This window comes from Hydra viridissima, unplaced genomic scaffold, assembly GCF_058129835.1.
Source record: "Hydra viridissima isolate aposymbiotic clone 2 unplaced genomic scaffold, HvirCarnegie_v1 scaffold_9, whole genome shotgun sequence".
NCBI classification, from domain to species: domain Eukaryota; kingdom Metazoa; phylum Cnidaria; class Hydrozoa; order Anthoathecata; family Hydridae; genus Hydra; species Hydra viridissima.
In genome coordinates this window covers 452,748-465,690 of record NW_028324308.1, presented here as the reverse complement: position 1 = coordinate 465,690, position 12,943 = coordinate 452,748, and the positions used below count along the sequence as shown (strand labels likewise).

At 30.2% G+C, this 12,943-nt stretch overlaps 2 protein-coding genes across 7 annotated transcripts in view; both read right to left on the bottom strand.

Moving 5' to 3' along the window:
- LOC145186002 (obscurin-like) overlaps window positions 1–12,943 on the bottom strand; it is a 57,609-nt gene that overhangs the window by 589 nt on the left and 44,077 nt on the right. For all 6 annotated transcript variants that reach the window (XM_090098211.1, XM_090098213.1, XM_090098214.1 and 3 more), the window contains 21 exons: window positions 12,781–12,859; window positions 8,739–8,995; window positions 8,420–8,627; window positions 6,577–6,855; window positions 6,172–6,456; window positions 5,735–6,013; window positions 5,273–5,581; window positions 4,909–5,163; window positions 4,352–4,520; window positions 3,977–4,185; window positions 3,662–3,792; window positions 3,220–3,572; window positions 2,915–2,960; window positions 2,740–2,808; window positions 2,460–2,619; window positions 1,968–2,246; window positions 1,510–1,803; window positions 1,115–1,283; window positions 694–1,033; window positions 452–569; window positions 245–320 (listed from right to left, as the gene is read on the bottom strand). In XM_090098211.1, the coding sequence (XP_089954337.1) occupies window positions 245–320; window positions 452–569; window positions 694–1,033; window positions 1,115–1,283; window positions 1,510–1,803; window positions 1,968–2,246; window positions 2,460–2,619; window positions 2,740–2,808; window positions 2,915–2,960; window positions 3,220–3,572; window positions 3,662–3,792; window positions 3,977–4,185; window positions 4,352–4,520; window positions 4,909–5,163; window positions 5,273–5,581; window positions 5,735–6,013; window positions 6,172–6,456; window positions 6,577–6,855; window positions 8,420–8,627; window positions 8,739–8,995; window positions 12,781–12,859 (4,364 nt within the window). The remainder of the gene's footprint in view (window positions 1–244; window positions 321–451; window positions 570–693; window positions 1,034–1,114; window positions 1,284–1,509; window positions 1,804–1,967; window positions 2,247–2,459; window positions 2,620–2,739; window positions 2,809–2,914; window positions 2,961–3,219; window positions 3,573–3,661; window positions 3,793–3,976; window positions 4,186–4,351; window positions 4,521–4,908; window positions 5,164–5,272; window positions 5,582–5,734; window positions 6,014–6,171; window positions 6,457–6,576; window positions 6,856–8,419; window positions 8,628–8,738; window positions 8,996–12,780; window positions 12,860–12,943) is intronic.
- LOC149883495 (uncharacterized) lies at window positions 10,476–11,038 on the bottom strand. Its single transcript, XM_090098237.1, has one exon. The coding sequence runs from the start codon at window positions 10,918–10,920 to the stop codon at window positions 10,489–10,491; it is 432 nt and encodes a 143-aa protein (XP_089954363.1). The 5' UTR covers window positions 10,921–11,038; the 3' UTR covers window positions 10,476–10,488.

The following is a 12,943-nucleotide window of genomic DNA, read 5'->3' as shown; positions in this document are numbered from 1 at the left end:
GAGAAGATTTGTAAATAAAGATGTCTAAGATATACAAATAAAGAAGATAAATAAGAGTAAATATATTTCTCAAATAATCCTATAGAGTTATTTACATAAACACTAAAATTCTTTCGTAAAACTTACATTTAAAAAATAGATATTTTTATACGACAAAAGAAAACAAAAATAACAACATCAACGTCTTGGCTTCTTATAAAGCTATCAGTATATTTGATAATGATAACCAAAAAAGAAGACTTACAAAGCGTATGTGACCACTCCAACACTCCATATGTCAGTACGATTGAATACTGGTTCAAAGTTGATGGTCTCAGGAGCTAAATGCAAATTATCGATAAGTAGGAACTTAGCTAAAAGCTAAAATTCATAGAAGCCTCATCTCAAATAATTTGAACAAAAAAGAAGAAAAACAAGAATGTAAAAAATAATGTTCAAATGTTCACTTTACCCATAAACTCAGCAGTTCCAACCATTTCCCCAACCTCTCCTTCTTTAGAAACGATTTTACGTGAGACACCGTAGTCGATTAGCTTAAGAGTTGAACCAACAACCATCATATTTCCAGGCTAAATAACGTAACAGAAAGATTCGAAAAATAGTAAAAACGCAAAAAAATTGTCAAAAATTATTAAAAAAAAAACAAAAAAACAACACAAACAGACAAAAAAAAAAGCAACATATTTATTGCACCTTGATATCCAAATGGCATATGTCTTGACCATGAAGATACTGCAAAGCGTCTAACAATTCGGTGATACAGTTTGCTACAATATTTTCATTTACCACTTTGAGATTAATAAGGTAATCTAAGACTGGAACGCCATTAACCAAATCACAAATCAAAATCAGGTACTTCCTCACAATGTAAGCATCGCGTAAAGTAACCAGGTTAACGTGATTTAGAGACCGCCATATTTCGTATTCTTTTTTTGTGACTTCCATAGTATCTTCATCATATTTGACGAGCTTCGCAGCATACGTATCACCCGTTGTCTTACTTGCGCAGACCTTCACAACAGCGAACTTACCCCTAAAGATTTTACGAAAGACAATTAAAAATCTGGCCTCAGCTTTATTCACTTCAGACAAATTAAAAAAAAAAATATCCCACCTTCCGATTTCTTCTTTAAAGTTATAATATTGTTCTGGGTTCTCTTCTTTCAATGCAACTTCAGATTTGCTTAAAAGACGCTTAATTTCTGGTGCAACTTTGATGGAAGATGATCGAGAAACCCTTCTTGCACCTGGCGCATTTATGCTGCTACGGCCACTGCTACTTTCTAATAAATTACATATTTAACATATTTAACATATTTAATTTGTTTAGCATGTTTAACATATTACACATTTTGGGAAACTTATTTACGATAATTTACATATGTAGACATACATACCACCACATATGTTACCAAAAATATCGGTGAGTTAAACGCATAAAAAGTTTTACTTTAATGAGACTGAAGTTTCTACTTTAATGACAGGGATGTGGAATAAAGAATAGCTTACTTTCTGGAGGTGTTTGAATTAACTCTGTTGATTCGCTCATTTCACCTCTACCAATTTCATTAGCAGCACCCACTCTAAATTTATACAAACTGTTTGGTTCCAAATCTTCAATAACTGCAACAATCTCTTTAATTTCATCTGCGAAAGTAGACCACTCTTTATCGCCAAGCTTACGATACTGCAGATTATAACTTAATATAGGAGAGTTGCCATCGAAAGGAGGTTGCCATTGAACTAGAGCAGATGTAGCTAGGGCTTGGGGAACAACAGGTACCTCAGGTGCAGAAGGTTTGTCTGAAATCAATATAAGAATCTAAATATGGTGCATGGATTATAAATAGATCATATAAATTTCAAATCCAAAATAAAAAAAAAATTTTTCAATTTCAATCGCAAAAGGATTTTCTTGCAGAGTTTTTTTTTTTTTTTTGCTTAAAAGAAATGGGAAAAATCTTCACCTCTCACAATTAACTGAGCTGAACATTCCGTTGCGCCATTTTGATTTTCCAATCGTAGAGTATACCTCCCTGTATCATTTAATTGACAGTTGATAATTTTGAAAACAATTGCATTTCCTAAAACTGAACTGTGTATTCGCTTGCTATCTAAGACGACTCTTCCTTCTTTTTTCCAGCACACAGTTGGGATTGTACCGTCATTCACAAATGAGGCCTGAAGGATACCAATGTCACCACGCTTGACCTTTAAATCAGTCATTCTCTCAGCAAATATGGGAGCTAAATAAATTATAAGCTCTCTGTAGTAATAAACAGTAGCATGCTTTACAACTAAATATTAATAACTTGATGTTTAAATGTTTTTTAGGTCATAATTTTTTTCATTGAAATTAAAGTTAAATAAAAACTAAAACATAAATTTACTAGAATTTTTCAAAATAAAAAACTAAAACAAATAACTAAAAAACCAAATTATTTATAATTTGAGTTTACCTTTTAGGCTATCGTCTTCCAAATTTTCAGCTTTAGTCCATGTAGGCCCAGCATTAGTAGATGACTTTTTATCATCTGTCTTGTTGTCTGGTTGAGCTGTCTTTATTCCAGTTAGTAATCTAGTCAAAAAGTTTGTACTCCGCACAGCAGTAATGGTTTTCTAAAAAATATTTTAAATTTACATGGAAAACCTAAAAAATTTCTTTGAAAAATATGTAAGAAAATGTTGAAAAAAAAAAAAAAAAAAAAAAAAAAGCAAATAAAAACAGAAAAAGCAGACCTTCCATTTGCGCCTGGCAGTGAATGCTTTTAAGCGATCTGTTCGAATCTTTTTCTTAAACTTTTTAAACTAAAAAATTAGAACTAAAAATTAAGAACAAAAATCCTATAAAACAATTTCTACAAAATGTTTTGCATATTACTAAGAGCAATCAGACAATAAAAAATTAACTTACCATAAACCATGGATGATCAAGGCAGTCTTTTACAGTAGCACGCTTTCTAAAAATTTAAATAACCCTACAAAGATCTGTTAAAACACTTAAAACCATTTTATTGGGACTTTTTGCGTATGAATTTTTCTGTGAAATCTTTACATGCACTTTTTTAAACGATTTTTAAAATAAATTTGTACAAACATTTGATGCAGACTTAAGTATAAAAAACAACCCTTGTTGAATCCATCTTCCTTTCTATAAGATTTTTCAACTTAATATCTCCATAAAAGATTATCTCCATAAAATCTTTAACAAAAACTTACTTGGGATCTTTCACAAGGAGCTCTGAAATAAAATCTTTTGCCTCATCGCTAATGTCTTCAAAAACTGGATCATCAAAGTCCCAATCACCATCTGTAACATTTGTTAATGTTTCTGAGTCGTCATCCCCAGCAAATGGAGATAAACCACTTAAAAGAACATACGTGATAACACCAATGGACCATGTATCTGTGACTTTGGTAACTTCATCATAGTTAATCACTTCTGGAGCCATAAACTCAGGAGTACCAAATAGCACTCTTAAAGTACCACCTTTTTGGTAGCGCCTTGCTAACCCAAAATCAATAAGTTTTATCTGTGTACTTCGGGGGTTAACAAGCATGATATTTTCGGGCTTAAAAATAAAAGTGTTAAATTCTTTTGGATGCTTAGTTATCTACTTACAGATAGTAGAAATATTCAAAAGAAATATACAAAACTTACTTTCAAATCAAGATGAAGAATATCATTTTCGTGCATGTGTTGAACACCTTGTAAAACTTGCTTCATGTAAAAAGTAACATCTTTTTCAGATATATACTCTTCTTCTGTTAGCTTTTCAAACAGTTCTCCACCTACAACAACATTTTTTAGTTCAACAAAAACTTATGGCTAAAGTCATTTTTAATTCAAAATTGAAACAACTCTTGTGCAACATTTAAAATATTTTACAAGTAACTATTTAACTAATACCACTGAACTTTTTCAAAACAAAAGACCATTAATACCATTATATTTAACTATTACCATTGAAATTACCTGTAACTAATTCTAAAACTAAAACAATCTGCTTGGGTTGTTCAAATGCAGCTACAAGATTAATTAATCGCTTGTGGTTAAGAGAATTCATAATATCAATTTCATTTAGTATATGGCTTCGTTCACTTGGTTTGTACTTTATGAATTTAGCAGCATATTCAATATTTGAAAATTTATCAACACATTTGTTTACAACTCCAAACTTCCCCCTAAAAACAATTCTTGTATTTTTAAAAAGAAAACTTCTTTTTTAACTATTACATCGAATACTCTATAATTATACAAAAATATAAACATAAAAAATAAACTCAGATTTAAATTGCAACAACGAAAAAATATTGCAACAACCAGATAAACAATTTTTTAAAAAGCTACCTTCCTAACTCCTCTTTGAGCACATAATAACTTTCAAGATCCTCTTTTTTGAGGTCAACTGGTTGCTTTTTTGCTTGAGGTTCAGGATCAGAAATTTCATCTTCAGTTTCTGAATCATATTCTGTCTGTAAACCTTCCACAAAGAGTATTCCAGTGCTTTTGACTGTTCCTGGAAAAAGAAAGATAATCCACTTATGTTTTTAAGAGCGTAAGAACCTTAGCAAATATTCACATTTCATTTTTTGTAAGCTGATGTCAATAATGTCATTAGTTTAAAAAATTACTAAAAAAGCAAAGAGAGATTTTCAGAGAAAAAAACTCATGCAAATTTCTCTGAGTAAATAAGAAATTTTACCAACCCTTTTTAAAATATAGAATATAGGAGACTAAGGAGAGTTTAAAATGAAAAATTGCTAATAAAAAATTAAATGAAATTTATTTTGACCATAACTTCAACTCATTAAAATATATCATTTTCACACACATCTATTGTTATTATTTTAAAAAGAATAAATTTATGGCAAAGTAAATTTGTGACCAAATAAAGGTAAGCTTACCTTCACTATTAAATGCAACACAAGTAAATGAACCAGCAGTATCATGATTCGACTGATTTATAACAAGCGTGCAAAAATTTCCATCTGCTGATATTGAGAACTGCTTTCCACTAACAATCTTTTCGTTGTCTTTGTACCATTGAATTTCTGGCTCAGGATTTCCTTTCACTCGACATTTAAATTGAGCTGTGCCACCTTCAACTACAAAGCAATTTTCTAACTCTTTCTTAAAGTAGGGAGGACCAAATGACATTTCTAAATAAATATAACAAGCTGCATTTTTTCTGAAAATTTTAAAAATTTATCTTTCCTTTATTTTAGGTATTTTAATTATGAAATGCTGTTGAATTAAAAGACTACATACCATTAGTATCAGCTTCTGAGGCAGATGTTTCTCTGCCATGCATTGGACTCCTTGACCTTGAGCGTCCTTTACTACGTACAGCAAATAATGTGTTAGAGGGACTTCTTGATCCACGAGAAATTGATTTTCCTTTCCCTTTGTCTTGAGCAACCTCTTCATCAGAACTAGATTCATGCAAAGGTTTTCTTGCAGTTGGTGATCGTTTTGAACTTTCTGAAGGTGAAAACACATCTTTTTCACTGTCACTATCTTCGTCACTCTTTGCTGACTTTCTCTTGGCATTTTTTAAATTTTTCTTTCGTCTAGGTGCTGAAACAAAGTAACTAGCATTTAAGAATATTCATACCCCAAAAATAATTTTTCCAATTTTCTCAACCACCCAACACTTTACTAACACAGTAAATCAAAAAGTAAATAGAAGACAACAGATTAAAATTAAAATAAAAACACTTGGATATTTACCTTCTATTAAAACTTTTTCTGAACTGTGACTGGGATCACTTCTTACTCCATCTTTGCTAGCCAAAACACGAAAAAAATATTCTTCTCCCTGGATAAGATCATTAATAACACAACTTGAACCCACCACTTCATCACATGCTATTTGCCATTCTGACTGATCACAGTTGCGTTTCTCTATTATGTATGAAACATCTGTTGAAGCAGATTTTGACCATGACAATGAAACAGATTTGTCAGTAACTTTTTCAAATTTCGGTATACCAGGTGATTTTGGTTTGTCTTAAAGTAAAAGTTAGTATTATAGAACTTAAATGCTTTAGACATTTAAATACATATTAAGAAACTATAAGAAAGAAAGCAGTTTTTTTAATGTTAACAAAATTAAAAACAAATGTAAACAGAGGAAAATATAGAACAAGGATTTTAAGACATTTTACCAGCAGGCTTCAAACTGACAGTAGCTTTACAAGTGTCACTTCCCCATTTGTTACTCACAACACACGTGTACTCGCCAAAGTCAGTTATTGCCATATCAGCAATGTCAAGAATAGAGTTTGTGTCACTTGTCTCGATGATATATTTTCCTTCATCAACAACTTCAAGACCATTCTTATACCATTTTAGCTGAGGAGATGGACGAGCAACAAAGCATAATTGGAGTGATACTGTTTCCCCAAGTGATGCAATAACAGTTTTAAAAGACTCTGTAATTTTTGCAGGTGCTAAATTTTAAAGCAATCTTAAATGTCAATGTTTATGAAAAAATCAAATGTAACAATTACAACTAAGTTATGGCATGCACTTATACATATATGTAATTACAAATCAAAAAGCAATCCAACCTCCTACAGTAAGAAATGTTGAAATCTTTATTGTTCCAAATTTATTCCCAACACTAACAGAATAATTTCCTTCGTCTTCTAAACGTGCATTTTTAATATTCAACATTATTGTACCATCATCTTCAAAAATTGTTTCCATGCCTTCCCCACTCATAATTGATAATTCTTCATATTGCCACTGGATGCTTTCAATGACACCACCAAATTGACATGAGATTGTAACTCTGTCTCCTACCAGAACTTGAACAGGTGTCAGTTCTCTCAATAATTCAGGCATACCTAAAAACATTTTATATAACTAAGATGTCAAGTTCTTTTCAAAAATCTTGGAAACTTAATAGCATAAAATTATTATGCAAAGTGATAAATGCTAATTAGTAATGCTAATTAAATAAATGCTAAATATTTAAAGAGGAATTAGTGCAATTAAAAATGTTTTTTTTTATTATAAACAGAAAATTTACAACATTTCTAAAACAATAACATAAGATTTTACATATTGTCCTACTTTATATATAAAATCTTATTGACATGTTAAATAATCTTGATATATAAAAACTCCTGTAATTTTGGGTCTTTTTTTTTTAACTGTAAAATGAAGAATTGCTTTCAATGAACACAGTTTTCAACATTTTTCATAAAAAAAACTCTATTACTGAAAAAAGTCTTTTTGCTGTTTTTTTTATGGCTCTTTTGTTGCTTAAAAAAACTTTTCTTAACCTTTCAGCTATAAAAACCAAGTAGCAATAAAAATGTTTTGTTAGGGGGATCTTGGTATAAGCTTCAAAATTATAAATGCAAGTATCAAATTTCAGGTGAAAATTGTTATCTATGATTCATAAAATCTATTTTATGAAACTTAAATATTTCATTTAAATCATAAAAAATGTTTTAACAAAAATTTATCTTGTTTTATGGTCTTCAGAGTTTAGTTTTTAAATTTTAAAAGCTAAGTTTTTGATATAAAAATGTAATTGAATGTGGTAAAATTAAGTTAATTATTTACAAAAAAAAAAAACAAAAAAAAACACACACACTTGAAGAGGAAGCTGTGATTATATTAAAGAGTGATTATATTAAAAAAACCATTAGGCTTGAAAGCCTTTAAAAAATACTAAAATATTTTAAAGTAAATCTTACATGAAAAAACTGGAAGAGAATGGCTTTTCCAGTTTTTTCATTGAAGTTTGAACTATCTAGATGAAAAAGTCAAATTATTCCCTCAGAAGCCACAAAACCCTTTGAAATGACATTTGCTAAATAATTCAGAAAAAAGGCATTGGTGAAGTTGTATGCATCAAGAGAGTTAGTTTTCCACAATACTTTTTAATAAAGAAAAGTGTATTCATGAATTATATTTCAATTTATCCATTTTACAAATCAAGAAATCGCAAACTGATCATATGGCAACAGTTCAGACCTGAAAAATTTTACAATAAAAGAAAAAATAAATCTTCTGACACTTCATCAACATCCCTCACATAATTCAATTTTCATTAGATTTGTTTTTTTGTTTAATTTTGTCAAAAAAAAATTTATTCAAAATATTCTTAAAATGTTGAGCCGCTTGTAATAATAATCATTATTACTCCACTAAAGCATTTTAAATTTGCTTATTTTTAGCAGCTACAAATAAAAATCTTTAGATACTTTTTCATTGTTGTTTATAGCATTATCCTGTAAATTATTTTTAATAGTACTAACAATATAAATGCTGGCTTAATTTCAACTACTGTTATATGACATTTGGTAAGTTGAGTACATTGAGCACATTGAGTAGCAAATAGAGGGGAAAAAAAATGAGTTAAAAAGAAAGACAAATGGTATAAAGTATTTATATTACCATGTTTTTTTGCATGAACTGGAAGAAGATAAGATGCTGGCACCCATGTTCGTTTTGAAGGGTCTGCTGCATCTAGCAATTCAACAAGATATAAAGACATCCCTTTTTCTAGGAGGACAACAGTATCTCCTTGTTGCAAAATCGTTTTACAAGAACCTTTAGTCTTAGTGCTCTCCCTCATAACATAATGGTCACCAACAACTAATGGCTAAATTGAAAAGATCAAACGTACATGAAAGAGTTTTCATATATGAAAGGTACAATAATTCAAAACAAGGAATAATTTCTTTAAGTCTAATGAATATTAATGAAACATTACATGTGATGGAGTAGAAATCTCTATATACTCTGCAGCTAAGTAGGCCTCTTCTAGTTCCATAATATCTCCTGTTTGTCGCTGACGTGTTTGAATTGAAGATAGCCCCATACTCTCAGTAAGAGCAGGTGTTTCTTGATCCTCTCCTAAGCCCCATGGTGAAAACATGTCACTCTCAGTTTTGCTTCTTTTCAGCACCTTTGGTGATTTGGGTGGCAAAGGTGAAACAGGCACTAATGATATGTTTAGCCTTAGAGAGTCTAAAGAAAAATATTGTAAACATTAGAAGCTTAAATATAAGAGATTTAAAAATTAAGACAACATATTACTTACTAAACTCAATTAAACTCTGTTGTTTTTGTAGTATAATTTAGGAAATTAGGAAAACATTCTGAATGAGATAAGATGCTAAGATATAAATGACAGAGGGCATTAAGGAAGAAATAAGAAAGGATAATGTTTCTTTAAAACAAAAGCTGTAAAAAGTTGATGTCGTTTTTTTTTTTTTTTCAGTTAAGAAAGTAAATAAACTCATGGCACAATTAAATAGTAAACTAATGTACAATCAATAAAGTTTTGTGCAGCCTTTTAGACTAAAAAAACATGCAGCATTTAACTTGACATAACTTTTAGTTGCAAAATTTTTTAGCAAACTCACTAAAAAACATGGTTTATTTATATTTTTTTGCTTTTACATATTTAACAACTTTATTAAAAAAATATCCTCAGAATGAGAGGCAAGAAGAACAAAAAATTTACAAACTTTATTTAAAAAATAGTAAACAATTTAGAAAATTGTAAACAATTTATTTTACTAATTTAAAACAGGAAAAGGTCATCAAAACACCGCAGCTAAGATAAAAATGAAGAACTGAAATGTTGAGAACAAATCTGAATACCAGATTTCATATTTGAATATCAGAATATGTATGTATGTATGTATGTATGTATGTATGTATGTATGTATGTATGTATGTATGTATGTATGTATGTATGTATGTATGTATGTATGTATGTATGTATGTATGTATGCATGCATGCATGTATGCATGTATGTATGTATAAACATTTAGATCAAGATATTTGGATATATATATATATATATATATATATATATATATATATATATATATATATATATATATATATATATATATATATATATATAGAATAATTATGCCCCTTTGAACTTTGCACAAAATTTTAGTGATCATGCATTAGTACAAAAATATGAAAACTTGTTTTTAAAAAAGATGTTTCCAAATTAATATAGTGCAGCAGATTAGCATTAAAAATGACTAAAATTGTGCAAAAGTGGATAAAAGCATGAAATTTTCACCAATAACTCAGAAAATTATGCTGATCATTTTAAGATATGGTGGCAAAGCATAGCATGACCAGAACTGTCTTGAATCCATGATGGCAGTTACTGCCATCTTGGATTTATAAAAACCTTATTAAATTTTAATCCCTTTAACTAATCTTGGCCAAAATTTAAGGGATGGTAGATCATTCAAAGTATACATTGATCGCATATGCACCAATGAGTGGGAAAGGGGCTTGGGCACGGCCCTCTTGCCCAAGAAATACCCCCTCCCCCCCTGCTTTTTTTTTAAAAAAAAATTTTTTTAAATTTTTTTAATAAATATTTCTAAAAAACTTGTTACTCAATAAAAAAGTTTAAAGCAGCTAAGAAGCCAAAACAACTTTTAATAAGCATATTAGTTAATATTGATCTATACATTGTTACATTTCAATCTCTGGTACACTCTCCTTGACAACTGCAAAGAGCAGTACATTTTAAGCTGTTACGAACACATTTACAGCGGCGTGTTGTACAACCTGTCTTACATCCGCACTGAATTAACTCAGGACAGCATTTATCAGCTTCAGGAAGCGTCATCCATATTGGATGCCAATCACTTCCTTCTAGCTTCCAACCCCATTCACTTGGGCTATGTAAAGTTGGCGATACTATCAATGCTTGACTCCAAATATACGCCTGATACGCTGCACGCTTCACATGCTGCATTAGTGCATCACGCGTGGGTGGAATGTTTTCAATCTGCCAGTTCTTTTGAGTAAAGAAATACTGCCTTGCAGAATTTACACTTTTTTGCTCAGCAGTTCGATGATACAATAAAATGACAAATCTTTCAAGTAACAACAAAGTTTCATCCGTCATTGGATCATGAGCTGCAGAAAGTGCCAAAAATGCATCAGTTACATCATTGAAAGAAGACCAAGTAGACCATGCTGTTTTTTTACCTTTGCCACAAAAAGCTGAGGTTGTATCGCTACCAGTAAATTATTATCGTTGAACCACTCCTTTGTATAGTATACAGTATGTGCAGTAGCGCCATCTTGTTGAAGTTTCCATGGTTTATCATAGAGCATAAACAGGTCAATTGATGGAATTAGGTTATTTTCCAGTAATTCTACGAATATTCTGGAGTTGATTCTTCCGGTTTATGTTTGGCACATACCAACACCTTTGTAATTGAAGCATGATCAGATTCCTATTGAGCCTCCTCCCCTTTGTACAGTCGGTCTAATGTACTTGGCGTAATACTTTTCGTAAGCCATTCTTTTGACTGTTACGATAGATTTGTGATTGATAAGCTCAAAGTTACACTCATCACTCCACATAATGTTTTTCCATTGTTCTATTGTCCAATACCTTCTTTCACGACACCATTTTAGTCTCCTTTGTTTATCATATAGATGCAGGAGTGGTTTCTTCAAAGCAGAGTAGACTCCAATCTTGTATTTGATAAGTATTTGGCGGACTGTACTTTGAGAAATAGATGTATTTCGCGTTGTATTGAATTCTGTGGTCAATTCTTTGTAACTAATTCTTGGATTAGGTCTGACAGCTCTAAAAAGGGTACTATCGTCCTTTCTGGTGGTTGACAAGGGTCTACCTGGCCTCATTTTCTCGCTGGCACCACCAGTGTGAAGAAAGTTTTGCTTCGTTGTCCGAACGCATTTCTCAGAGACTCCAATTAACCTGGCAATTTCTCTATTACTTTTGGTTCCTTCTTTGATGTGAGCAATAACTTGCCATCTTTCAGCTTGATTGATACGTCTTTTGCCCATTTTTCGCGTCTTTTTAGTGCAAAATTAACTTAACTTTTGTTTATTTGTTAAATAATGATTAACTAATTACAGGTAAGTTATATTTATATAAGGTCATTTGAGAAAATCAAATAATTTAGGCCTATTAATGAGAAATATGGGAAAAAAACTACTAATTAACTATCAACTAACAAGGTATAAGACTTTTTTGATTGTGCGTCTAAATTTATGAATAAAATAAAATCAAGCTTATTAATTAACTTTTTTGTGTTAATTGGTATAAAATGAGTAATAAACATCCTGTAAAAAAAATTAAGGTACTCTATAATAGAGTTTCACTTCCTCTACTAATTTATATATCAAACATAGCGATAGTCAACACATTTTAAAAAATAACTATAAACTTACTTTTAATCAATAAATATTGTTTATCTATTTTTCAAAACTTTTATATTTTATTTGTGATGTCATTTGTTTTTTAATCGCTTTTTTTTAATCACTTTTTTTTAATCGTTTTTTTAAAAGTGCAATATGATTGGATAAATTTAGACTATGCGGTAATTATACGGTAATTTATTTAAAATTTTGTTACAAAAAAAAAAAATTCCGTGAAAAGTGACGTAATAATTCTTCATCTTTCTCCAGCTCATTTACCATACTTTTTTGGTAAAACTGGACGTGCCACCATATCTTAAATGCATTGGATACTTATTTTCTACATCTAAAAAAAGTTTCATGCTTTTATCCACTCTTGCACAATTGTTATGCTAATCTGCTGCACTAATATTAAACATACAAATAATTGCCTTAAAATATCAATAATAGCTGGTCTGTAAAATATCAATAATAAATAATCTGTAAATGAACAAACAACAGCAGCTTTGTAAATGAATTAATAGTGTATGGCTTCTTTTATCATTAGTAAAAAACATTGAGACAGCAAAAAACAAGTAAACAACAAAAAAACCTTTGAGTGCTGTCAATTGATTTGCAAGAAGTTCTCTAAGTTCAGTCACCCAACTTACTTTTTCATGCTCTGTCTTTGCCTGTGTAATTAAAAAATGTTCAGCTAAAAATATTGTCACATTGAATTTCTTTAAACTGTTTTATAAATTTTACAAAAAAGTAAG